Below are 26,718 nucleotides of genomic sequence, written 5' to 3' on the forward strand. Positions count from 1 at the left end.
TAAATGATTGATTTCATTGTACATTGTATCTCTTTCCTCTCACTCTCTCTCTCTCCCTCTTTCTTCTTCTCCTTTCATATGATCCTTAGATTTTTTTTTCCTTATCTTTCGTTTATTTCTGAACCATGGGAAGAAGAAATGCATAAGTTATTGGAGCACGATTTATTTACTTTAATGTTAATATTAATATTATTATTATTATTATTATTGTTATTGTTATTATATATTAATATTTAACTTGTTCGATTATCGTGCACATTTTTACATGATTTTATTTCAGCATTCTGTAGGACTTCTCGATCGGAATGAAAAATAAAACGTATAGTATAATATACATATGTTTAATTGATTATTTTTTTTTTTCTTTTATCGAAGCTGCGCTAATAATAATTTTAATTGTAATTGTAATAATAATAATAATAATTATTATAATAATAGATGATAATATTAAAAATAATAATATTAAAATGATAATACTAATTACTACTACTACTACTACTTCTATTACTACTGTTATCATTACTAATGATGCTATTAATAATAATAATAATAATAATAATAATAATAATAATAATAACGATAATAATAATAATAATAATAAAATTTGTGATGGTAAATATTTAAAATAATTATAATTAATTGATACACACAACAACAAAATTTATACCTAATATAATAAAAACGCATTTCGTGTGATCTCTTTTTTTGTACATATTTTATCTATTTTGAAAAATCTAATAAACACGAACATACTGTTCTTTCGAATCATCTTTAATGTCCAAATAAAGACAAAAAAACGTTTGGACAAAAAAGTGAAAAATTAAGGTATACTTAAAAAAAAAAAAAACTTAATCCCAAAGGACAGGAACCCGCTCCAAACACTGCCCGCACGAAACATTACGATTAAATATAATACACAGTATGTAATAATTACACAATAATATAGGATTAATTAAGAAATATTATGTGTTAATAGTTATTTAACCATGCGTATGGCTCAGTCTATTACACTAGTCTCATGCAATAACAACAATAAAGATACAACAATGTATTTACTTGTATTCGTCATTTAATTATTTACTTATTACTCTTTTGTTTTTTTTTGTTGTTTCTTTTTTTTTTTTCTTTTTTCTTTTTTTTTTTCAATCATCCCATATATATCCCCATACACACAACCTTTATTACGCTCTACTCTTTGCAATAGAAAAAACTGGAAATTTTAAATATCAATCAACTTTGTTTCACTTTCTCATTACAATATTTAAGATTATGTATAAATAGACAATTTTTTTTCTCACGATACTTCTCATGTTCATTTATAGATTTGTTTTTTATCTTCTTGTTAGAATCTTCTCTGTGTGACAGTATCGAGCATGATAAGCGATCGAAAGCCGCATGATATACATATCTCGACAGGGCCATTACACATAACAATTCGTACACAAACTTTTTAAATTATTCTAACGTGACAAGATGTAACTTTTGACACGTGTCTACTAAATATTACAAATTTTTCTATATTATCGATTGTGTACAGATAAAATTGATTTTCAATTTTTTTCTCTCTTCTTCTTTTTTTTTGTTTTTTTTTTTTTTTATCTTTTATCTTTCTACCATCGCGACAAGCAAATATGAATAAGTCATCGCTTTTATACTACAGAATTGTATAAAAATATTTAAGCATTTGAGATTAATAGAAATTCAAGAAAAACATTGTATATATTATCGTCGAGATATCCGAGATACGATTTAAAGAATCATTAGAATGATCACGCGTACGAATTTTATTTGATTAATTATAATAATATTAATTGTTATATCTATTATGACATTTTCCTCTTTTCTTTCCCTTTTTTTTTCTCTTTTTTCCTCAACATTTCTGTCGAATCTCTTAAACAATTTTAATTCTAATCAAATTTGTTTTATACAAAGATTTGCTATAAACGATTCTGATGCGATAATACCTTTTGAAATATCAATTGCGTTTAATGTTAAGTGTGTATCTCAATGTATACATGTATATTTTAAAAATGAAAAGGATATCTTTCCCCTTTAAAATAAAAAAAAAAAAAAAAAAAAAAAAACCTCTAGTTATTAATTATAGCAGACTCCCCGTCGAGCAGTAACATGTGGCTTGGTTGCTTTATCCCAAGTCCTTATATATATAAGTAATATAAAAAATATTAATATCACAAAAATGGCGCAGGCAGGGCAAGGAAAGGACCAAATTGGGATAAGAATATGGCAATAATCAATTGCCGATTGACAAGCATGGATTAAATCAAGGAGCGGTCACGACCGTACAACACATTCTCTACCTTGGGTTCTTTCACTTGCACAGACGAAAAAAGACTGCATATATATAATATATATATACAATATATATATATAATATATATATATATAATATAATATATATATGTGTGTATGTATGTATGTATGTATAAGATTTCTTATTTTGCATCTGTCGAAATGTATAAAAAGGATAATAAAAGAATTATTATATCAATTTTTTTTTCAGAGGTGCAGGACTCTACGACAGAGCTACATATCTCGGCGCAATATTATCTTTGTAAAATTTCTTCAATTAGGGTTTCCTAGTAATCGACGAGCGAAGAATACTAATAGCTCGAGTATTAAAATCCTCTCTCAAAAATAATGCTTGTTCTCTCTCTGGCGTTTACCATACCAAAAATATTATACGTCTTTTAACGTCTCGGTCGCTCACGCGGGTTATTCCTGCCAGTTCCCTTCCTCACCTTCTTCTTTATTTTTTCTTCTTTTTATTAATAAACTTCAAAATTTGATTGATAACAGTGACTTGACGATGGTCAGCTTATTTTTCATATTATTCCAGCCCCCTCCCCCCTTTACACATTTAACTTTGGATAGATTATAGAGAGAGAGAGAGAGAGAGAAAAAAAAATAAAAAATAAAAAAAAAAAAAAAAATATTTGTAGTAAAAGTTCTAGAAATCATTTTTGTTTGTTTGTTTGTTTTTTTCTTTCTTTTTTCGAATGCTTTTGCAGCACAATTACATAATCTGATATATAGATATATTAAGTTGTCATTGGTACAGTATTTGTCACAAATTTGGTTTCCTAGAAATTTTGAACGTCGATGGTGAGAGATAAGCGCATCTTGTACAGTAAAAGTGCTCGCTTTTTGAACTGGCCCAATAACGGACTGGAATGACAGTCTGCGCTCGAGTTTAAAAAGATTTCATATACGAAAATTTCAAAATTAACTGGAGAGATCATAATTGAGCACATAAAATTAGTATTGCGATAGATATCACGTCATAGATTCAAAACTCTGTGAACCATTTCTGTAAATCATACCAATGCCCTTTGCAATCAAATAACATTAACTTGAGATTGATATAAGAAAAGATTTGAGAATGACTTATAGCGATAACAAAAACATTGATTCTAAAATGCATTATCTATTTACACTAATGCTAACATGATCCTAATTTAATATCTTAAAAAAAAAAAAAAAAATGAAAAAAAAAGAAAAAGAAAAAAAAAAGAAAAAAAAAAAAAGAAATCACAAAATGGTCTGTAGGTTAAAAAACATCATGTTGTATTATTTACATACATATATAAAGTATATATACATATGCATTTTTCAACATACTTCTAACATGATGAGAAAGTGTAGTTACATAACCTAATATCACAATTATTGAAGAGAGGATTAAAGTAAGCAGAAAAATTTTGGTTCAGAACGAACGGAATGGCACTTTCTGCATATATATCGACTTTTAACGTATAAAAATACATACTCTTGAAAACCTTCTGTACACTATGAAATTTCTACAACGTACTCTATTTGTAGCTTTATCAAATAAGTATTCTACTTTGTCTAAGGCTCTATGAACTCATTGAATACAGATATGCACCTCTCTCAAAAAAATTAATTCCCTAACATATAAATTTTCGATCACAGTAGTTTAGCATGCTCTATAACGTGAGATCTACGCTTTTACTAGCCAACTAATTTAAGTTGGAATTAGTATAGCTGGGCTAGTTGGATTGCCAGCACTTGTCTCGTTTCGATACGCGAGAGTTAAACACTTGAGAGTGTTGTAGCGCTAATAGAAACGAAGTGTACAGCATGTACAGCATGTTGCTACAATAAGGTATCACTGAATGCAGTACGTTGCGGGCATTGCGTACAATACATTCGCGTTAAAAGTGGCTGATGACCACCACAAATTCCTCCCTCCCACCCCATATTACCCACCCACCCTCCCTCCCACCCACTTATTCTTTCGGCCCACTGATTTATTTGTCGTTCGTATTTCCTTATTCGTTCGTTATGTCGCTTTTCTCTTTATGTCACTGCATTCTCGTTAATGCAGTTAATGACGTACTTTCTATTTCCCCTGATATTCCTTCGATGACCAAGACACACTAACGACAACGATGTTGATGAGAAGAGGCCGTGGTTTCACCCACCCACCCTGTCCACCCACGGTTTTATAGCCCGCCCAACCCCATTCGGCCTGCCCCTTAAAGCGGCCTTCTGAAAGAAACATAACAACAACGTGAAACTAAATGAATAAACAGATACATGCTTTGTAAAAAAGCTTAGAATAATTTCCTATTAAAGACAAAAACGTTTTATAAAAGCGGAATTTACAAACTTGTTGTTGGGAAAGGGCCGAAGATTGTGAAGGTAATTATTATAACGAATAAAATTTTTTTTATAAAAATTTCTACATTTTTTTTTAATTCTCTTATTATACTAAAATGGCGGACGAACTTTTTCAGTTAGCAAACTAATATAGATCGTCCGTTTATCAAACGTTAGTTATGATTAAATATTTCTTTATTGGTAAGAAATAGCACTGATAAGATAAAATTGTTTTTACTAAAATATATTATTTTACTAAAATATATTATTTTACTAAAATATATTGTTTTTACAAAATACATACCGCATTTAGGCGGGTTTGCTCAAACGCCGTACATATTGTGAAGCCGCTCGCTAAGCGGCAACGGAAATTGATCTGAAAACCGTTTCCAATTTTCTGGACCGACTTGATTCTTAAATCCATGTAAAATCTATACATTGAATTAAATCAATTTATTAGAACAAATAAATGGAGAAAGTTGATTTAATATAATATTATAATATATTTGTAATATTTACTTTTTGAAACATATCCTTTAAATCGTCCCTTGGTGTAGCCCACGAAGCAATAGCATCGCAAAAATACATGAAGTCATTGACAACACCAGCTGGATTCACTGTGACCATTTGGCACATACCTCTGAATGCAGAATCCTTTTCTTCGTTATCTCTTATAGTCCGCAAAGATGTACACCTAATAATAATATTAACAAATAACAATTAATCAAATTCGTTCAATAACCTGTTTGATTTCCTTTTAAAAAAGTACATTGATAAGAGACAAATTACATATAATATTAATATCTTTAAAGTAACAATTTTTTCAATTTTAAAACAATACACAATAATTTTTTTCACACTTTATATAAACTATATCACTTTTATATTGAAAATTTTCCTTTCAAGTAATGTACTTTTTTGTATACGTGTGTATGTGTATATTTACATATATATACATATATATATGTGTATGTATATATATATATGTATATATATATATGTATATATATATATATGTATATGTATATACATATATATATGTATATATATACATATATATGTATATATATATAACGTTTACAGATGTAATTGTGTGGCTACAATTGAATTTGTAAAGTAGCCATTTAATTATAATATTCATTCGAACATTTCATAGGTGGAACAATCTCTTATAAATAGCATTCGATGAGACAAAATAGTTTTATCTTTCACGAGGCCAGTCCTACGAAAGAAATAGATTGATTTTTATAACAATAAGTGATAGAGATTGTTATTTAAACTTTTCAATGAATTGAACAAGAGACTGGCGTCGTCGTTGTACAATTATGACTTTAAGGTCGGGTTTACATTTGACATTTACCCACACTTCTTTGGCGTTCTAAAAAAAATGTATTTTTTTAGCAACAATAGCTGTAAGAGAATAATAATACTTAAGTAAGAAACTACTGCAAGAAATATTTGACAGATACCAAAGTGGCAATATAATCTACATGCACAAATATCTTCAATTGAAGCTACTTACTTGAAAGAAAAGTGTTCAAACTGAAAAACATTTACCTAACTTATCTGATGCAAGACAGGAGTACAGGCTAAGTGATTAACCGACTTAAGTGACAAATGTAAACCTACCCCCATATCTTTGAATATATATTTAAGAGCATACAACATACTTGCATGGTAGCAAATAAAAATTATAATCATGAATTCAATATAAAAATGCTGCAGAAACCATTGAGCAAGTTGGCACTAATCTCAAAGTATGCTCATTCACAAAATTATATGTTACTCTCTCCTAGTCATTTGTCTTTGTACCATTGTTGCGAAGGTAGATGCTTTGATCAAAATAAAAATATAACAGTATTAATAAACATTTATAAATTTCCTATAATATTCTTACGTAATAGTTCTTTGCAGCATTTGATATGCAATGTATTCAGGATTCGGGAAATAATGTATAATAATAATAAAGTGCTAATCAAAATAGAAGATAATATAATAATTAATAGAATATAATAATAAAGAAATTTACACACCACTGTCGGACAAACTGCTGTAACATGGGGGCGACGTCGTGGGGACACACATAACCTAGGCGACCGATCGTTATGGCTACAGTTTCATTTCGTTTCAGTAAGTAGACAAGTGAAGTGTAGTGAAGTGACCGGAAACACAAACAATAAGACAAACTGATAGTGAACCAACGATCAACTCAGGCGAATATGTTGTCGTTTAACTTTAATTAACTTGTAATTAACCAGTCAATTAATCATAATTAATTAATATCGACAATCAATAGAGACAGTGGGAACACAGGTGAACATATGAAATACCGACAGTGAACATAGGCAATACCGTGCTATTGTAGCTGCTGAAATAATAATAAAAATTAGATAGCAGCGTGCGAGCCCATGATTTTATAAACCGATATGAATATGACCTCTACCAAGAAATGTCAGTACAAATAAGAATAACTAAGAATACAGAACCAAATTTTTATCATGATTTTAAAGGCCAATTTAAACAACTGTTGGAAAAATATTTGGGACTTAGATGCAAGCATAATATATACTGAATTACTGTATGTTTCTATGGCAATACAGCCATACAAAGCCTGCAGGCAATCGCACACCACTAAATTAGGTATAATAGACAAATACTAGTAATTTAATTTGCTGATAAACGTGCAAGCGTGGTTATATACAACCACCCTAAATCGCTGATTTGTGTGGTTTATCATTTTGTGAAAATAATTTGTAGAGAATGAATATATGCACCTAAATTTAAAATCCATCGAATGCTACATCTAGCATGATGTGTTTTTTTGTTTTTTTTTTGTTTTTTTTTTTTTTTTTAATATATGGAATACTTCTTGTATATACAAAATGTTTAAACCTTGAAGTATAATAATTCAAACGTAATTATATTAACTGATTTTCCTATGTATGTACATGGAGTATACCTTAAAAAATAATAGAGATTAAGATAACATTGCTAAAGAACTTCACGATACACTCTCCAATAATTAAGAGTATGCCCCATATATAAGCTGTTAAGCAAAATACTAATATAATTAGAAACTATATGGTAACTTACCGGTGTTTTCCAACAGCGTTTTTGGCGTATTTGGTCGGTTGATTATTTCGATTAGTTGAGTTAATATTAATGGAATATATGCACTTGTGTCAGGTCCTGGAAAAAAAAAAAAAAATGTCAATACTGTTTAAATGATTATAATTAATTTGCTTAATCAAAGATAACAGAAATTGTAAAAAAAAAAAAAAAAAAAAAAAAATAAAAAAATAAAAAAATAAAAAAAAATAAAATACAAGATAAAAGATTTACCAAGCTTTATAGAAATTTCTCCAATAGCCCACGTCGCATTATTACACACTGATATAAATTCGGGATTTAAGTTCTGTCCAAGTATTGGCATAAAGTCGGCTGCATAAAATAACAATTTAATGACGTTTCTTTTTTGATTTATCCCAAAATATTATACAAATTATATAATACTTACGTATACAAGGTAGCACATGTTGAAAACATGCTTTTGTAAGGTCTCCTAATAAAGCAAAGCTACTTTGCCTAACTTCTGGCATTCCATCTTGCATACATTGATACAATAATTGCATTACGTTACTATTCATTACTAAACGTTCCATGTGTCCATCCAAGCCTTCTGCTAAACCACTAAGAAGATCCAATGCTACTATCATAAAATCTTTATCGGGTGCTTCAAACTGTTCTGGACTTTGTGTATTTGCTATATGTTGATTTAATGTCTGCTCTACTAAGGACACACATCGCCTATAAAAAATAATAGTTTAAATACATAAGTATATGCCTAATAATTAAATATTATTATTTTTAATATAATTTTTACCTATACACAGGTTCACAGTATGGTAAAAATCCAGATCGTAATGCAGTTGCAACTGATGAAAGACATTCCAACAATGGGAAAAGATCTTTATCTTCGTCCTTTAAAACATTCCATTTGTTGATTAAGGGTGGCATAAGAAGATTTATATAATCTGGTTTATTTAGATGATGGCCCACTGAATCGGCTAACGTACCGATTGCGTCATATAAAATTAAAAGATTTTTATGTTGATATTTACCTGGAAAAAAAAAAGAAAGAAAAAAAAAGAAAGAAAAAGAAAATAACATTCAATTTAATTACTAGCAACTATAAAATTATTGTTAAAGTCCAAGATCTCTATATTTTCAATACTTACCAAAAGCAAAAACAAGTGTCTCAAGAATAAATCCAAGATAAGGGACTAATTCTGTACACGCTTCTTCTTCCAATGTCGCAAATGCAGAACATGCTGCTTCTTGTACACGTTTGTTACCATCTAATACCCTTTTTAGAAGTTCTGTCATTAAAGGTTTTAAGTGCGTATCATGTGGTTGTGCACAAACCCAATGAGCATAACGACTTAAAGTCCAGCAAGTAATAGCACGGACAAGTGCTTTTTTATCACTGAGACAACTGATTAAGTAAGGTATTAACTCTGATAAATGAGGAATCATTCCACTCATACATCCTGTGGAAAGAAATAAAATATTACATTTACACTCCATAAAAAAGCGCACTTTTATAAAATAAATATAAAATTATTGTACCTTCAGCAATAGCTCCAAGAGCCAATATACCAGATTCTTTAATTTCCCAATCTTGATGAAAGAGAGTTTCTTTTAAAATGGGTACTAAAACTGGCAACAGTTCTTCTCTAAATACATTTGCTAGCATATCTAATGCGGCAGCCGAACATTTTCGTAAATTCCAGTCACTAAGCGTTGAATCGTCATCAGATCCATCTTCGGCATCTAAATCTTCATCATCTCCTCCACCATTTTCATCTGTATGTTTATTCATATTGGCATGATGCGAATGATGTGTCTTTGATTTATGAAACCTTGGTCGTATGTCTTCTTCTCTATCTGGGATCATTTCATCTTCTTCTACATCTCCTTTGAGAAGTATTATATCAATTTCAGAGTATTTCATACCTCGTACCTGTTAAAAAGAATCATATTTATTTTCATATTCATTCATTCAGATTATTGCAAATAAATTCACTTACTAAAATGGGTACTAATCGAGTTAAATGTGGCGCAAGAGCTTCTTTACAAATTTGTTGTTCTGCCAAAGAGAGCCAAAATTCACAAGCTTCTAATGCAACTCCTTCATCTTGATCTTGAGTTCTCATTAACATGTACTCTATTATGTTATGCATATTTGGAATCAATCTATCCATTCGAACTTCAAGTAACATCACTAGAGCCCTTTAAAGGAATTAAATTGATAATGCTAATTTCTGATTTTTCTTTTTTTTTTTTATTTTTTTTTTTTTTTTTTTCTTCCCAAAGAAAAAAAAATATGTAAAAATTCATTCTTGTTATACTAGTTTTATACCTGCACACATTTTTTCTCACATCAGGATCATCATCAGTAGCTAAATGGAAGAGATTTTCCAGAAAACTATCTATATGAATCATAAGCACCTGTGTACGAGTTATAATGAATTGATTAACGCAAGCTATTGCGTGTGATCTAATTTTTGGACTTGTATGTCTGAAAAATTGCAAGAATTTTGGAATCAAAACATTCAAAGGCCGATTAAGTGCATCGGAATCTAATATCTCTGCAGAGTCTTCACAAATCTTCTGTAGAGCACCGAATGCTCCTTCGCAAACATTATAATCTTGCGAATCCAACATTTGACAAAGAGCAGGTAATAATTCTGGCCAAGTTGTTAATTCACCTATTTTTTTTTTAAACATAATTTGCTTTAAATAATTCTAAAACCTTACAAAATAAAATTTAATAACAATGTAAATAACAATATTCTCACCTTTGGATGCAACGGTAGTTATTAAAATACCAACAGTAGCACGAATTAAAGCTGAAGGATCTCCAATAGCAGACAAACATTCTTGCTTTATAAAATTTGTAACTTCTGGTAAAAATTTATGAAAATGTGCTTTCACATTGTTTTTCAATATTAATCCACTCAGAGATCTTGTTGGTTCGTCTTAATAACAAAAAAAAAAAAAAAAAAAAAAAAAAAAAAAGAGAAAAAGAAAGAGAAGAAAAGAAAAAAAAACGTCATTAATTATTTTTCCATCTATGTTTGGTTAACTACAAATTAATCAATTATATTGACAAAACTTTCTTACCTTCGGATGTAAGTTTAGTTAAGATGAAAATTAAATAATTGTTAAAATCTGGAAATTTGTTTAGCTCTTCCAATTTCTAAGCCAATTGTTAAGGAAAACCAGTTTTGTTTTTTTGACATTATCAAATCCAGAATTACATGATGTGTATGCGTACGCGTGTATATATATATACACATAAATATATATATATATATACATACATATACATATATATACATAATATATTGATAAAGTATAAGAATCGTTATTTATAAACTATTATTATTATATCATCACGATATATAAAATAAATCACACATTGCTTTCATTTAAACAAAATAAAAGAAACGTTATTTCTGGAGAAAATTTCGAAGATATATTTTTTGTTTTCGTTTTAACGAATCGAGACATTAAAAAAAAAAAAAAAAAAGAAAAAAAAGAAAAAAAAATAAAAAAAAAAAATAAAAATAAATAAAACAAAAACAAAAGGATATATATATATATAAATTAATGGAATAAATAAATATATTTAAGAGATATCGATGAAATTGCGAAAAACATAACAGGAAATCGAAATCATATAGTGTGTCGAGAGACATTTCGTGTAACATATTTCTTGGCGGTTGAAGCTCACGTGTTACAACATTATTCGAGAAAAGACATGAACAAAACGATCGACGCGCTCGGAGCATCAAATTCTAAGCTGATCGATGGGCGAAAATAAAGTCAAGAATAAAGATGACGTCTTTGTTTTGATAGGATCATTAAAAGGAATTGGATTAATTTCGATGAAATGTCTCTGAATCGAACGGGTTACGGATAGAAAAAAAAGGTAGACCATGACAGGCTGCGCAAAAGCGCGCCGATCGCATACATACATACATACAACGGCAAAGGAATAGAGCCAAGAACTCGCGATTGTAATGGGAGGGGTGGGAGGAAAGTAGAAACGAGAAGGATCCGATTGAAAATTTCACACAATAATATCATTATCTCGTTCTATCGATGATATACGATACCAACCGATCGAAAAACATCGACGATAATACAATCCCATAAAAATCGTCAAATCTCCGTCGCTTCTCTTTCGTCACCATCGGCGTCCACTGTCTTACGACCGGGAAAAGGCACAAACCGTTCCGTATTTTTGAAACTTCAACGAACTAATTTGGCGTTTCTTCGGCGAAAAAATATGACGATAAGAAAAAAAAGGATACTTGCTGTACGGCTCTCTGTGTTGCCGTATCCGGGCTTTGTGATTCCTTAAGAAGCGTAAGGATTTGTCGTAGTCCTTCTTCTTGCGGTTGCCACGCCATTTTCATCGTGTTTTTCACCAGCACCACCGAATGCAGCCAGCCTTCTCTGACCTCGCAGATAAACGGAAGCTCCCTACGGTTACCCCCACCACCATGCCACGAGAGCATAGCTTGTAGCGCCGGTAGCTTTTCCCGTATTGGCGATTGCGCGTGGAGAAGGAGGACCTGCTCGATCGCCTCGTGGACCAATGTTCCACCATCGATTAATCTTCTGCATTAATTAGATCATCGTTCCACATCTTCGAGCGTCGATATTCGAACGTACGCCGATTCCTTGGAATAGACAATTGAACGTTTTCATATTCGCTCTCTTTGATCAGTTAGCGGACCGCTACTTCCGGCGACGACGACGCCGCCTATCGATCGACCCTATGTCCACCGTTCCTTCGTCCATTTCCTTCGTTTTTTCATTTTCAAAATCAATATTTTTCTTTCATTTTTTTACCTTTGTATCTCTCTATCCATTGATTCATTACCGTCTACCCAAGAGAATATTTAAACAAATTTTGACCTATTGTTCCTTTTTTTCTTTTTCTTTTTTTTTTTTTCCATCATAAATTGGAATGAAATATGTTTAAATGAAAAAAATTTTTTTAAACATAAGTAAATGTTTAAAAAAAAAAACAATACTGACCCAGAAGAAATAAAGTTTTTGAAAATAATAATAATAATAATAATAATAATAATAATAATAATAATAATGATAACAATAATAATAATAATTGATATTGAATAAATTCAAATTAAATATTAAATGAAAATAATATTTACTGAATTATAACAGAAAATATTTTGTTCTTATGCCTAGCAAACTTATATAGAGCAAAGCCTTTATTAAATCATAATATATACTTGATTTATATAATTCCTTCTAAGAATGTAGACTGAATATAAAATGTAAATGTTATTAGCAATATGTATAGTATGACTCATGAACATCATGTTCTTGCACGAGGTCTCCAAATTTCTATCCCTTCGGTACCAGATACAGCAAGGACATCATTCAAATAATCTATCTGTAAAATATAATGAAACTAAATTACATTATATGCCTAAATACGCACTTCTATATACATACACTAGCTATCTCTCCATAGCCACAAGTTAGAGTGGTAAGATTTTGTGGTGGATCAGTTGGACTTGAAATTCTCACAGTTTTGTCCATGGAACTTGTAATTACACAACCAGGAGTAAAATGAACACCGGTTATTCCTTTCTTATGTTCAGTATCGTAACATTTTATAGGCTCAAACTCTCTCTTTAAATCTAACACATGTAATTTCGCGCTACTATCGCCAACATATACCAAATCTTTTTGCATACACACACTCATAGGGAATGATTCTTTTGAGATCTAAAACAGATCACTGTATGCATCTGTCGAAACTCGTACAACGAAGATATAAAAGGAATTAAGAAGAGAAATATTACTGTGATTGTTTTCATAATTTTTCCAGCTCTTTGATCCCATATTGAGACTGTTTTATCCTCACTGGCAGATAAAATATAATTTGAACTCATTGCAAGACGAATAACGGCTCTCTGATGTGGTTGATATCTTGCTATAGGACTATATCCAGATCTTGAATCAAACACCAATACCGTTTTGCAGAATGAACCAGTAGCAAAGAGAGCTAATTCCGGGCATGAAGCTATGCAAAGCAGAGCACCTGTAACGATCCTACAGAAAATGAAAAATTTTTGCTTAAGTATCTAATAGATTAGAAATAAAATATATGTTTTTCACGATCCCGATTGGCAGAGCGAGCGAGAGCATTCCAATGTTTTAAATGCATGTTTTATTTCTTTTAGGATTTTGTAATTAAAGAAATTTATTATATAGAGATTGCAGAAAAATTTTCCATAATACCAATCATCGGAATATCTTATCATACAGTTATTTTATGAAAAAGAATCTGATCCCTTCCTCGCTCAGCCTTTCCATTATAAGAGCAATAGAAATGACCAGCTTGGTTGTCATATACATCTTATAAGTTTTGAAGTGGACAAGGCCAGTAGGAGTGAGAGTCCAAGCCTTGACATTTTGATCCCAACTACAGCTATAGACCATGTCATCTATTGCTGTTAAATCCCATATCCATCCATTATGAGCAAAATCTATACAAGTACGTTGCACATGATAATTATCTTCAATGGGAAGGCTACAACATACTAAAGATCGATCTCTTGCTCCGGATATACAAATTCTTCCATCCTTTGTACAAAGAAATTATATAATTACTTATTATTTATGATATTATTTATGTAATTGCATAAAAAAAAAAAATATAGCTTTATTTATTACTAACGTGCATTAACAGCAGTCCATCTATAGTACTGTATTGTACATTGGTAAGAGATAATTTCTCCACTGAATTTTTGTTTTTCCATAATGAAGTTTGTTTCTCAATCGCTACACACGATAACTTCCAAAACAGTTCATCGTCTTCAGCTGAAATTACATATGTCACTTTGACAAACAGTAATATAAACTTTTAAGGATTTGGTATATATTATTAATCTGTAAACAAAATCGAATAGAGAATAAACATAGAATATTTATAGTGCAATATTCTTGTAAGAATAATTCAATGTGCAAAGATACAAAGTTGTTGGTTAATTAAAATTACATAAAAAAAAAAAAAAAAAAAAAAAAAAAGTAATAAGAAAAAAGAAAAAAAAAAACGGTTTACAAGAATATTAGAAGCAACCAGTTAATAAAAGTTTTAATAAATACAGATTTGTTATATATAAGCATAATGTAAATTATTTTGTTTTTTTAATGATCTTTATCTTATTACTTATATTAAAAGCTGCAATAGTTGACACTGTTAATCTTTTTATTTTATAAAGTAACAGATGGTGTTTTATTTATTTACAGAATGATTTTGGTCGTGCAAGGCACAAGGTGCTATCAATTTGAGCTAACCAGGAGGCAAAATCGGATAACCAGTATTTGGAAATATTTGGCTAATTCTCATTTTCCAGAATGAATTATCGTTCAGTATTTGATAAAACTGTTTACAAACTAAACTCAAATTGTGCATCAATGTTTCCGCATCTAGGAATGAGCAGACGTGTAGAAATATCTAAAAAACAAACAACAAAAAAAAAGTAGGTATAAATAAAAGTTCATAAAGAAACGTACGCATACACTTATATATTTATCGCAATATTTGTCAAACCTCTATTGGAAGATGCAGTAATGAAATGGACTGTTCTTTGTCAGATTGATCATCTTCTTTCTGTTCAAGGCTTGCTTCTTCATCGCACATTTTAAAGTGGAATGTCTAAGTCAATCGTTATTTTAAACAAATCTTATGCGAACATATTCAATATTTTATATATATATATATATATATGTATATATATTTATACAAAGTGTTTTCGAATAAAAGAGATCATCAAAAAAATTGTAGATATTTCTAACACTCGTAGTATTGTTATGCTTATATTCTTTATACACCTCTTCACCTTCTATAGATGCGCATGACTCATTCAATCATAGCATAACACTTTCCTCAGAGTTTGTGAAACTCAAAACAGGGCCGACAACTTACAATATTAAAAAGATTCACTTTAAGAATCGAACATAATTTTTATTTCTAATATTAAAAATATTTATTATTCCAGTATTGATTAATGAAAAAATAATAAAAGGTTATTTTCATATAGAATTAACTATCTTTTTCTTTTTTTTAATTATTATATACGTATAAGGTTAGATGGTATCACTGAATTCATTTTTTATTTCAATAAAATTTTATTTATTTATCAAAAAAAAAAAAAAAAAAAAAAAAAAAAAAAAAAAAAAAAAAAAAAAAAAAAATATATATATATATATATATATATATATATAAATAAATAAAAAACAACCACATAGGCATGAGCCAATTTATTAATAAAAATAATTAAAATCGTAACAACGTTGTCAGAAAATTATATTTTAAATGAACAATATTATAAATCTAATAACACGATATATAAATTCCTTTAATTTTTGTAAACATCACCTTAAAAATTTGACATATATGCTTAATCATTAACAATTAAATATATCAAATGTAAACGACATTATTTTCATGGTGTTTATGATTTTATGTGTTTATATCTGTTGAATAAAATATTTGTGTGTGTTTGCCTAGATGATATATAAAATGACAAGTTAATTTAAACATGCTAAATATTGAATTATTTGAACTTGTTGATTACATTTGAACTCTGCACATGTAAACTCTGTTATTATATATACGTCATGACTTTTTTTCTTTCTTTTTTTTTTATAATACATTTATAATATGTTTATTCAATATTTTTTTATCATACATTTTAATTAATTTAATTTTTGTATTGTCCTTATTTCTTTGAAACGTCTATTATAACAATGATAAATAATTTGTGAACTTATACAGATGGAAAGTTTGTATATATATATATGTTTTTTCTTTATGTATGGAAAAGATTTGTGAAATTGATTAAAGTAAATGAAATAATTGCTCCACTTGCAGAACCTCCCTGCATAATAATGCCAACATAAAAAAGAATATTTTCTTTTTGTACCTGTCTAAATATTGAAATAATAATAAGTTTCACATAAGAAATTAATCCTATAAGAATAGTCCACGATATTAATATAATTATTACACCAATTTTAGATTCTTGGAGAGGTACAAAAGGAGACATCAGTGCTACATATGTAACATAACTACAAAGTATTAATATTATTGTTGATAAAGAATGAATAATATTTAAATTTGATGGTATAATCCAAAATGTTATAAAACATGCAATTGGATTTGCAAATTGTGCTAAAGTAACAGACAATTGATATGTTATATTTCCATATGGTAAAGAAGAATATGATTGTATGCTTGGCAAAAATCCATTACCAAAGAAACAAAGGAAGCTCATTAAAATAAGTAAGTACAATTTTTTATAAAGAGACATTTTGTAATCTACTTTAAGACATTTTGCATTTTTGCTTTCGTCATTTGATAAAGAATGTTTAATTGTCTGATCATTTTCTAAACATAAATTATTGGAAGCAAAAATAGGTTTATCTTTAATATTATAATGTGTAACTTGTATTTTATCCTGACTATTTTTATTCTCTTGATAATTTTGTTTGATATCTTGAAATGAAAAATATTGTAATATAATGAATGCAATTAGAGATAGGAATAGAACAAGAAAGATAAATAGAAAATAATATAATGGAGAAAACCTAAAATTAGAAATTATTTCTTTTGATGTAATGTTACTATTTGTGACACATTTTGTATTTTCTCCAATATCTTGCATCAATGAAACTAAACTTGGTAGCACACCGCTTAATCCTTCACCAATAAAATATGACGTCATATATGTTTTTTTAAAATTGCGAAGATAAGGCATAAATAGCACAGAACTGAAGCACCCAACAAGTGCCGTAAAAAATGTTAAAATAAATAATGCTAAACTATATTCTGAATTTGATATAACAACAGTTCTGTTATAAAAAAATATTAAAAGTGCCATAGAAATATTTCCTATAATAAGAATTCCTAATATAGATAAAAATTCATTTATTTTAATTTGCATTTGTTGTAAAAATGTATATATTATTGGTCCCACATTAGCCATTTGTATTGCTATTACTATATAAGTTGGTAAAGCTGAACCTTCAGGAGAACAATGAATGAGTATTGGTAATTGTACAAAAATTCCATTAACACCTATCCAAGCAGATATACCAAACAGAACGATGAGTAAATGCATATAGCTGGATCTGTTTTTTAAATATTCTTTGATGTTAATCGTTGTCATTTTGATGAATTTCTAGGAATATGTAGATATCTTGGACCAATTTGGATGCAAGTTAGCCTCTGTTTGCAGCTAATTATGCCTACGTAAGTTAAATTATAAATAATACATCAATAAATAAAAATCTATAATTAATATTGCAAAACAATTTAATATATAAAAGCACATGTATCTGTTTTTCGAAATATTACCATGATGTTTATAATTTCTTAATTTGCGTATTTAATATATATAAAAAAATATTTATATAAGTGGAATAGATAAAAGTCACTATTCAAAATATATATTCAAAATATATGATAGAATAATTACTTACTGAATTTCCTGATTGACCTTATGCAGACAAATAAAATGTTAAAATGAATTCATTTTCATAGTTTTATCAACTTAATCATTCAGATTTGTCAGATAAAACCTGTTTTATCTGACAGATACACGAGTCACAGCAAGAATTTGAATATGATAATGTTATCCCTAAATCAATATTAATTTTACTAGAGATATACTATAGAGAATCTTTAAATACTTTGTAGATAATTTCATATATTGTATCTTATGTAGATAACGTACAAGGCCAGTTGTACACATCTACTAAAATTAAAAAAATTTATACATATGAATATATCATTTATTTATTTTAAATAACTATCACTGTGTGATCTGAATTATGTCTATTTACTTAACCGACTTGACAGGCATTCATTGTCATTTTCTTTTCTAATTCTGACAGACTGTAAGTAGTTTTAATAGTTAATTAAGTACTACTATTAGAAACATCACATAAAACGTGAGAACTATTTCTTTATATAATTTGAAGAAAAATCAATGTACATTATCACATGGAGAGTACGAATGAAAGATTTTCATATGATTAACTAACACAAATGTTATTATTGCACCTATTAGAGAACCAATTTGTGTAGCAACACCGGTATAATATAAACCTCTACCTGGGTCTGGTCTGAATAAAGTGGTAATACCCATTTTTATAAATCCTATTAAACCATTAACTAATATCCATGAAACTACAACTAACATTTCACCCATCCATGTATGCTGTAGAGGTGGATTAGGTGATTTTACAGCTAAAAATAAAACAAAACAAGATAGAATAATAACTAGTCCCATAAGTCCGCTAAGAAGACTAATTTTTGGAGACTTTATAATAAAACCTAAACACATTGCTAATGGACCAGCCATTGAAGATAATGTTATTGTTAAATGATAACCTACATTTCCATAAGGTAAACAAGAATAAGATTGAATACTAGGAAGAGTACCATGACCAAGAAAACAAACAAGTGCCATCATAGATAACAAATAATAATATGTACGTTTGGACATTGTCCAGCCTGAATTTGTTTTATAACTTGGTGGAGCTTTGGTATCTGTTGGTAGTGTTTCCATGCTCGATGGAAGTTTAACCCTTTCGCCAATAGCGACTGGCAATTTGTTTAATCCAAGAAAAGAAAAAAAACTCAAAAATAATAACGCACAGATGAAAATAAAAAATGTCTGTGTAGAAAACCTGGGATCTGGATAGAAAGGTTCAAATTTTAAATCAGATGATCCTGCTTTAGTAACATTTTTACATCCAGGATTTCCACCAACACCCTGAATCAATGCCACAATACTAGGTATAAAGCCACTAAGACCTTCTCCTACAAGATAGGAAACCAGATAAATTTCACGGTAATTCCTCATGTAAGGCATGAAAAGAACAGAACTAGTACATCCAACGATAGCTGTTACAAACATCAGAGACAGAAGACTCGTTGAATGCATATTTCCAAATATTAATGATGTTTTATTATAGAGGAATGCTAAAATAAAAGTAGATAGTACAGCTGCAATTAGCATTCCATATATGATTAGTTTATCATACGCCCATGCAGTATATCTGAAATGGAATCATTAGCATTCATCAAATAAAAAATATCATTTTAATACAATACTTATATAATTTTATGAATACTTACTTAATATATAGCGTGTATAGAATTGGTCCTAAGTTAGCAAACTGTACTAGCATTACCATATGGGCTGGTAAATTCCATCCTTCTGGAGCATTATTTATTAAAAGGGGTAATTGCACGTAAATACCATTTATACCGATCCATGCACCAATACCAAAAAATAGGACAAGAATGTCAACCAATATTCTTCTATTACTTAATTTTTTGGTTAACATCTTGTAACTTCTTAAAAAATAAAATTAAAATTTATTTAAAATCTCATCACCGTTTCAATCAAGCAATATCATTTTCTTTTTCTTTTTAATAATTAACAACTTGTAACAACTCACTTATATTTCGTACAGTGTACAAACGATTCTACGAATTTTTAATAAAATATATAATTCGCCAATGTCGTGTATTACGTTCTTAACGATTTAAATAATTTTTCAATTTAATTACTGATATCCCTTTTATAATATCAAATTATAAAATTGAATTTTCAGAATAATCTTTCGTTCTTGGGAAAATATTGTGGAGTACATGCGAATAATTCATTGACAATACGTTTGCGAATAAAACACATATCGCTTAATATAATTTAATATAAATAAATACTATTGATTTCAAACAATACTTTTTACGAATTCTTCGGCATTCTATATAAACATTATAAGTATCCGAACGAGATAGGAAAATTTTTCTTTAATGAGAATTTAATTGAAATTTATGATAACCTCAATCTCATTCACTTCTCACCATAAAGTCTGTAAGACGACTGCCACGAGTGATTACTCGCGTGTACTTACAACATTTCGCGCATGCGCGTCCCATTATCAATCCCCTCCGCATCCGTAATGGCGGATATTGCAAGAAGATACGGTTTATTTTTTTAGAAATTAATCGAAATAAATATACAAGTACCTAAGCTGGTACCTATCTTGAATTAAATTTTTCACGATAGAACATGATATTTATGACAAAGGAGATTAAAGAACAAAAATACAGTTGAATATAGCAAGAATTTTATAAAAGACGAGGCAGACTCACAGATGGTTTAAGTACATTAGTATATGTCTCAAAACTGTTGAGAGAGTGTGTTGGTATGTACGGATTTTACAGCGCAACACACGAAAAAAGGTAGCAAAGGTGCTATACATAGTGCTTAAAAGTACGAATACGAACATACATCTTAATTGAAAAGAGTTCCGGCAACGATAGGCTGTAAAGAAATGGTAGAGAATATAATAGAGATAGAAGCTTCCTCGTACTGAGTTTGAATATCGTCGTCGTTCGTGGTTTTTTTTGTTTTTTTTTTTTTTACAGATTATGTTCTTATGACCATTAATCATCGTTATAACAATTTGATCGCGATAATTTACTATTTCTAATAAATTGTTAACAAGCTTTACGTCAGATTTGTTTACTGCAATTCTGTCGCATTAATTTTGCACGAGATAGATCATTATTATGGTTACTAAAATCATCATACTCTTTCTCTTTATATTGATTTGATTTTCTGCGTTTTAACGTTATATTAGACAGACAGATAGATTCTTTTTTAATGTTCTTTTATTTAATTAAAAAAAAGAAAAAAAAAAAGTACAACAAGAAAAGCAAGACGAACGACAACGTTATAACTCGGGGAACGACGGTGTACACGTTTACAAAGATTATTCTCGTAGATTTGGGAAATTCCTGAGAATTTACTGAAAAAGATGGCAATATAGGTATATTTTGTATAAAGAAAAAAGATGCTTCAGAAATGTGAGTATAAGAAAATACGAACGACAAAGCCTTTTTAAAATTTCCAAGTGCTGTAGGAAAAATTTAGGAAATCTCTCCCGTATTTTATCGAATTTCTGCAAATTGTTTAGTTCTTTAACGCGCAAATACTTCGTCAGTCCTTTATCATCATATTCTCCAAAAAATTTGATTCTCATCTAGCGTACATTAATTCGAATCTTCAATATTGTTTTAAGGAGTCTTCGATCGCTTATCTGTATCATCATTACGTCTAATTGTTGTTTGTTTCGCTAGCAAAAAAAGAAAAAAAAAATTTCTGTTCAAATTTGAAACTAATAAAAAAAAAGGAACAAAAAAGAATTTCAAATTATATCATACATCTGTAACTATCGTTGTAGCTTTCTCTATTGAAAATTATCGATTAAATATCTAACGAAATTTATTTAAAGAGAAAAATTCTTAAATTATTGATATCATTTATATTAATATTTTTCTTTTATGACTTTTACTCAGACAGTTATATTCAAATAAAAAAATGTCTATTCCTAATACGATCGACAGATATTTCTTGCGACGGTAATTGAAGATAATTTTAAGGAAATGAATACGTTTGTAGTGTCATTATATACGAAGAAGATTGTACAAGGCTGTATCTATTTTCAGAAAAATATAGAAAGAAAGACTCCTCGATCAAATATGAAGATTATCCAACGAAGTATTGCAATATTATCTTTCTTTTATCTTTCCTTTCAACTCCCTTAACATTTCCATTACATCAAAACTTCTCTCTCTCTCTCTCTCTCTCTCTCTCTCTCTCTCTCTCTCTCTCTCTCTCTCTCTCAACCTTCTAATTTGTCTGTAATAAACGTATATACAAAGTGTACACGCTCCGATAATTCAGAGAAGGATGCGTTTGGTACAATATATATATATGTATATATTATATCCTAACCGAGATCTGTAACGATTACAATTGGATTGGACCATGTTTGAAAGTACCGATACAGAGAACATTGAAAAAGGAGAATTCTTTTTCTTTTTTTTCTTTTTTTTTTTTTTTTTTTTTTTTTTTTTTTTTTTTTTTGGACGAAATCGAACTTTTATTGTCAACGATCCGTTTCGCTCGTGATAACAAGAGAGAGATTTTACAAACGAAACAATCTGGTAGCTTTCAGAAATGATTGTTTCGAGAAAGAAGGAAAGAAAGAAAAAAAAAGAAAAAAAGAAAAAAAGAAAAAGAAAAAAAGAAAAAAAAAAGAAAAAGAAGAATAACATTATTAAACGTCAAAAATTAATAAAGCATGATAGGAATTTTTTTTTTCTTTTTTCTTTTTTCTTTTTTTTTAAAGTAGTATGCGATAGCAGTTAGCCGTAAGTTCTTTTCCGTGACGGTACGTTCAAACGATTTCAGCGAGGCGAGGATTTTTTATGGATATTTCATGGATATTTTATGGATTGATAAATGTTAAGGGCTAAACCCCCACAATGCGGAATTTTAGAGTCACATGAAATACGACGATTTAACATGGCACTGTATTTTTCTATAGAGAACATAGAATATACGTGTGAAACAGATTTGTTGTCGGAATGTGACGTTGTATCATTGATCATATGTGTTATTTCTATGCCGCAATGGTTTGTTATTATTCATATATTCATTCTGTTGACGGTAGATAATATATACATACACAAATTTAAGTACGTAACACGTTGTTCGCACACGTACAATTTTATATATATATATATATATATATATATATATATATATATGTGTGTGTGTGTGTGTGTGTGTGTGTGTGTGTGTGTGGGTGTGGGTGTGTGGATGTGTGTGTGTGTATGCATGTATATGTATGTGTTCGGGTGAGTGGAGAGGTAGGAGAGGGTGTAGTTTTGATTGTTCGTGTTTATCAGAGACGTTTAAAAAGAAACGGTGTTTTATTTTTTTGTTCATTTACTGTTTTTTTTCTTTTTTTTCTTTTTTTAATTTTTTCCATTTTTTTCCATTTTTTTTTGTTTTTTTTTTATTTTTTTATTTTTTATTATTATTATTTTTTTTTTTTTTTTCAATAATACGAACAGAACGCGATAGAGGAGGATGAGAAAGATTATTTAACGGGGCGTGATTACAGAAATTTTATACACATTCTCGCGGATTAGAAAAAGATTGTTTTGGAAAGCCATTTTTTTTCTTTTTTTTTTTTTTCTTTTTCTTTTTTTTTCTCTTTTAGGATCCGAAAGAAGAATCTAGAAGAAAAGTATTAAGTTAGAAAAGTCGTCGAGGATACAGAGAAGAAAATTGAGAATTTATTCGTCCGTCCGCGTATATATGTACATTTAAACACGAAATCGAATGGTAAATAGTGCGGCTTCGACATAGAAACTCGCTTTTGATTGAGCGAAACAACGGAGTACTGGTTGGACACATCAAATGCATTTTGCTTTGCGTCGTTCACCGCAGACGAGATCAAATTTTGATTAGACACGCCAAACGATTTCCATTGTTCGACTATGCGCGAGCAAATCAGAGAGAAGGAAAATCACACATATGTATGTATTATCGCTAGCATCGAATGTGTTACGAGTTCGCGCCGCTTAATCGAATCGTATTTCGAGATTTGCTTTAATATTTAGAACATTCCTAGAATATACTCATGGGAGTAAGGGAGAGTGGTTGAGGTTGGATTAGAAGGCGACACAGAGCAAAATTAGGTGACGATCATGCGACACAAGACACAAGAATAGCATTTAATAATAATCTCGTTTTTTCTTTTTTTTCTTGTTTTCTTTCTTACTTCTTTCCTTTTATTTTTTTTCTTTTTTTCTTTCTTTCTTTCTTTCTTTCTTTTATGCATGATCATGCGATAGAGAAATGTGCGATCTTTCGAAAAATAACTTCTTCGTATTTTTTCTTCTTTTCTCTTTTATTTTCTTTTTTCTGTTTTTTATTTTTCAGTTTTTTTTTCCCTGTTTTCTTTCTTTTTTTTTTTCGTTTTTCTTTCTTTTTTTGTTCTATTTAAATACTTTGATCGCGTACGATAGGTTAATGACCGCGAGATCGGTTATCTCGAAATCTCTCTTTCCATCTTTTTTTTTTTGTTTTTTTTTTTTTTTTTCATTTTTTCGGAAAGGAAACGTGTGGAATAAAGTGTTATCCTGTCGTGTGTGTTTCATACATATGTGTAACTATTTTTCGGAGCCAATGTATAATAATAATAATATTAATAATAATAATAATAATAATAATAATAATAATAATAATAATAATAATAATAATAATAATAATAATGATAATAATAATAATAATAATAATAAATGGATCGCGTTGGGATTATAATATTGATGGCGTACGTTTTTGATTATCCTTCTCGTTTACCCTGATCGAAAGTCCAATTTTCTGTAATTATTATTTTCTTATTTTCTTATAATTCGACGTTCTTCGGTTTTTTTTTTTTTTTTTATCACCATACATTTGATATTCTTCCCATTTTAGCATTCAATCCATTCCAAAGTATACAACGGTATATATAGGTACAACGTTACGTATGTACTTAATAAGTGTCTCATATAATATAATATTACTTTGACAATTGTGTTCTTCTTTTGTTGTCCTCGCACAGCGACGTACGTACGTACATACATACACAATAGGTGAAAAAAGTCTTTAGAGGAAAATAGGTTACTTTTCTTTTTTTTTTTCATCTTCAGTAAATTGACAAGTAGATAGAGTTGTATCTTGTGTATATGTAGCGTGTAAACACGAGGAGGCGCTTTTACTTTGTTCTACTGCTGCTGCTGCTGCTTTTGTTGCTGCAGTTGCTTGCGCGTTTCCCTCTCTTTTTTTTTCTTTTTCTTTTTTTTTCTTTTTTTACTTTTAATTCTACTACATTTACTCACATTATGTAACTCCATACAATTCGATCGTCCGATCTTTATCTCATAAAATCATAAATTCTCGTGGATCACTTCAGACAAACCCTTGAACTTTAGTTCAAGATCTATAAGAGTTTTATTCGATCGTTTTCATATCATATACATATGTATTATACTATAGACGACTCGAAAATATTTCATTGATTCTTTCAAAGAGGATCTCCACGTCTAGCGGCCATTTTTGCAGCTCTAGTGGCCAAAGCACCCAACGAACAGACTAATCCCGTTAAAGTTTCCCACAAAGTGGTTCTACGTCGCTTATGAGCTGTCTGTCCGACGTAACCCAAATAATAAGCTTGATAAAGATCGGTTCCACGATCGGATATACTGTCCGAACGACCGATGCTCGATCTCTTTGGCTGTTGAATGATACTACGTCGATGTTCTTCGGTACGATCGACGCTCTGCCTTGGCGATTCGCTGTTGTTTCTTAATTGATATTGATGTTCAATTTCATAGAGATGTTGCTGCAATTGGACGTTACTCAATCGACGATCCATCATTCGTACAAGATTCTGATGAACCCGGCGATCATTTTCTTGAATGACCGGCAACTGACGTCTACAGCCACCACTCGCCGTTTCATTAACGAGATCCACTTGTCAGGCGTATTCAGTATCAGTGGATGTTGACCTTTCGAGATGAGGTTGATGACTGGTATGCCGTGGTTGACCCTGTTGTTGCTGTTGTTGTTGTTGTTGATGCTGATGTTGTTGCTGTTGTTGTTGTTGTTGTTGATGTTGTTGCTGTTGAGCTTGTGCAAAAGCAAGACTCTTCTGATAGCTAAAGAGTTGTCTCTCGAGGCTATAGTTTTCAGCTTGTAAAGATGCTATCTCACGTCTCATTTGTTGATTGTGAATACGGCAGACGTCGTCGTATTTGTGATAAGTCGCTTGAAAGAGCAAATGGCTCTCATTCCATTCCAATCTGATCCTTAATTGCTTCTTGTCCGTAAGGAATGGACTGTGATTGTCCTTGATCTCATTCGTGTCCAAATTCGTTTCCATAATTATACCTTCATCAGCGGATTCTTGAGCGTAATAACGACTGAATGGTGCACCTGGTAGACTCATCGCAACCGTATCAGGTTCTTCGCCTCTTAATAAATAAGCCGACCAATTTACGTATCTGAAATAATAGTAGAACATGATATATTTCATATT

The 26,718-nt window shown here is 29.8% G+C and overlaps 5 protein-coding genes and 1 long non-coding RNA gene across 11 annotated transcripts in view; 1 reads left to right on the forward strand and 5 right to left on the reverse strand.

Moving 5' to 3' along the window:
• Positions 1-4,265: 4,265 nt before the first annotated feature.
• LOC124951596 (transportin-1) lies at positions 4,266-12,576 on the reverse strand. Of its 4 annotated transcripts, none has more exons than XM_047500234.1 (15): positions 12,024-12,566; positions 10,828-10,903; positions 10,503-10,682; positions 10,064-10,412; positions 9,732-9,933; positions 9,271-9,664; positions 8,880-9,191; positions 8,525-8,762; positions 8,159-8,448; positions 7,984-8,082; positions 7,735-7,830; positions 6,675-6,750; positions 5,161-5,335; positions 4,946-5,072; positions 4,266-4,527 (listed from the first exon to the last, which is right to left on the reverse strand). In XM_047500234.1, the coding sequence occupies exons 1-14, from the start codon at positions 12,228-12,230 to the stop codon at positions 4,965-4,967; spliced, it is 2,802 nt and encodes a 933-aa protein (XP_047356190.1). In that variant the 5' UTR covers positions 12,231-12,566; the 3' UTR covers positions 4,266-4,527; positions 4,946-4,964. The 4 variants fall into 4 exon arrangements, with proteins under 4 accessions (XP_047356190.1, XP_047356189.1, XP_047356188.1 ...); XM_047500233.1 differs by having other exon boundaries at positions 4,266-4,530; positions 12,024-12,565; XM_047500232.1 differs by lacking the exon at positions 4,266-4,527 and having other exon boundaries at positions 4,892-5,072; positions 12,024-12,565.
• A 296-nt stretch (positions 12,577-12,872) lies between these two features.
• Positions 12,873-15,638, reverse strand: LOC124951748 (F-box/WD repeat-containing protein 9-like). The gene is made up of 7 exons (XM_047500578.1): positions 15,308-15,638; positions 15,052-15,211; positions 14,432-14,574; positions 14,108-14,337; positions 13,554-13,803; positions 13,201-13,476; positions 12,873-13,138 (listed from the first exon to the last, which is right to left on the reverse strand). The coding sequence occupies exons 1-7, from the start codon at positions 15,395-15,397 to the stop codon at positions 13,061-13,063; spliced, it is 1,227 nt and encodes a 408-aa protein (XP_047356534.1). The 5' UTR covers positions 15,398-15,638; the 3' UTR covers positions 12,873-13,060.
• Positions 15,249-18,929, forward strand: LOC124951751. The gene is made up of 3 exons (XR_007101703.1): positions 15,249-15,782; positions 16,778-17,041; positions 17,741-18,929. It is a non-coding gene; the product is annotated as an uncharacterized LOC124951751 (long non-coding RNA).
• LOC124951746 (solute carrier family 52, riboflavin transporter, member 3-A-like) lies at positions 16,003-18,575 on the reverse strand. Its single transcript, XM_047500575.1, has 2 exons — positions 18,241-18,575; positions 16,003-18,006 (listed from the first exon to the last, which is right to left on the reverse strand). The coding sequence occupies exon 2, from the start codon at positions 17,925-17,927 to the stop codon at positions 16,569-16,571; it is 1,359 nt and encodes a 452-aa protein (XP_047356531.1). The 5' UTR covers positions 17,928-18,006; positions 18,241-18,575; the 3' UTR covers positions 16,003-16,568.
• On the reverse strand, positions 18,713-20,671 carry LOC124951747 (solute carrier family 52, riboflavin transporter, member 3-A-like). 2 transcript variants are annotated; one of them, XM_047500577.1, is made up of 3 exons: positions 20,230-20,671; positions 19,904-20,122; positions 18,713-19,824 (listed from the first exon to the last, which is right to left on the reverse strand). In XM_047500577.1, the coding sequence occupies exons 2-3, from the start codon at positions 20,113-20,115 to the stop codon at positions 18,747-18,749; spliced, it is 1,290 nt and encodes a 429-aa protein (XP_047356533.1). In that variant the 5' UTR covers positions 20,116-20,122; positions 20,230-20,671; the 3' UTR covers positions 18,713-18,746. The 2 variants fall into 2 exon arrangements, with proteins under 2 accessions (XP_047356533.1, XP_047356532.1); XM_047500576.1 differs by having other exon boundaries at positions 19,904-20,125.
• Positions 20,672-25,358: 4,687 nt separating this feature from the next.
• The window catches only part of LOC124951745, a 94,754-nt gene continuing 93,394 nt past the window's right edge, over positions 25,359-26,718 (reverse strand). For both annotated transcript variants that reach the window (XM_047500572.1, XM_047500574.1), the window contains exon 4: positions 25,359-26,683. In XM_047500572.1, coding sequence (XP_047356528.1) covers positions 26,158-26,683 — 526 coding nt within the window. In that variant the 3' untranslated portion in view covers positions 25,359-26,157. The remainder of the gene's footprint in view (positions 26,684-26,718) is intronic.

This window comes from Vespa velutina, chromosome 9 (assembly GCF_912470025.1).
Source record: "Vespa velutina chromosome 9, iVesVel2.1, whole genome shotgun sequence".
Taxonomy (NCBI): domain Eukaryota; kingdom Metazoa; phylum Arthropoda; class Insecta; order Hymenoptera; family Vespidae; genus Vespa; species Vespa velutina.

Excerpts from the sequence above, each read along its gene's own strand:
- LOC124951596 (XM_047500234.1), bottom strand. The coding sequence starts at position 12,230 with ATGCTCTCGTGGCATGGTGGTGGGGGTAACCGTAGGGAGCTTCCGTTT. Across the intron at positions 10,683-10,827 it reads AACTAAACTTACATCCGAAG|ACGAACCAACAAGATCTCTG; the intron begins GTAAGAAAGTTT and ends TTTGTTATTAAG. Across the intron at positions 8,083-8,158 it reads ACATGTGCTACCTTGTATAC|CCGACTTTATGCCAATACTT; the intron begins GTAAGTATTATA and ends TATTTTATGCAG.
- LOC124951748 (XM_047500578.1), bottom strand. The coding sequence starts at position 15,397 with ATGTGCGATGAAGAAGCAAGCCTTGAACAGAAAGAAGATGATCAATCT. Across the intron at positions 13,477-13,553 it reads AAATTATGAAAACAATCACA|ATCTCAAAAGAATCATTCCC; the intron begins GTAATATTTCTC and ends GATCTGTTTTAG. Across the intron at positions 13,139-13,200 it reads GCTATGGAGAGATAGCTAGT|ATAGATTATTTGAATGATGT; the intron begins GTATGTATATAG and ends TATATTTTACAG.
- LOC124951746 (XM_047500575.1), bottom strand. The coding sequence starts at position 17,927 with ATGACAACGATTAACATCAAAGAATATTTAAAAAACAGATCCAGCTAT.
- LOC124951747 (XM_047500577.1), bottom strand. The coding sequence starts at position 20,115 with ATGTTAACCAAAAAATTAAGTAATAGAAGAATATTGGTTGACATTCTT. Across the intron at positions 19,825-19,903 it reads CTATACACGCTATATATTAA|ATATACTGCATGGGCGTATG; the intron begins GTAAGTATTCAT and ends ATTCCATTTCAG.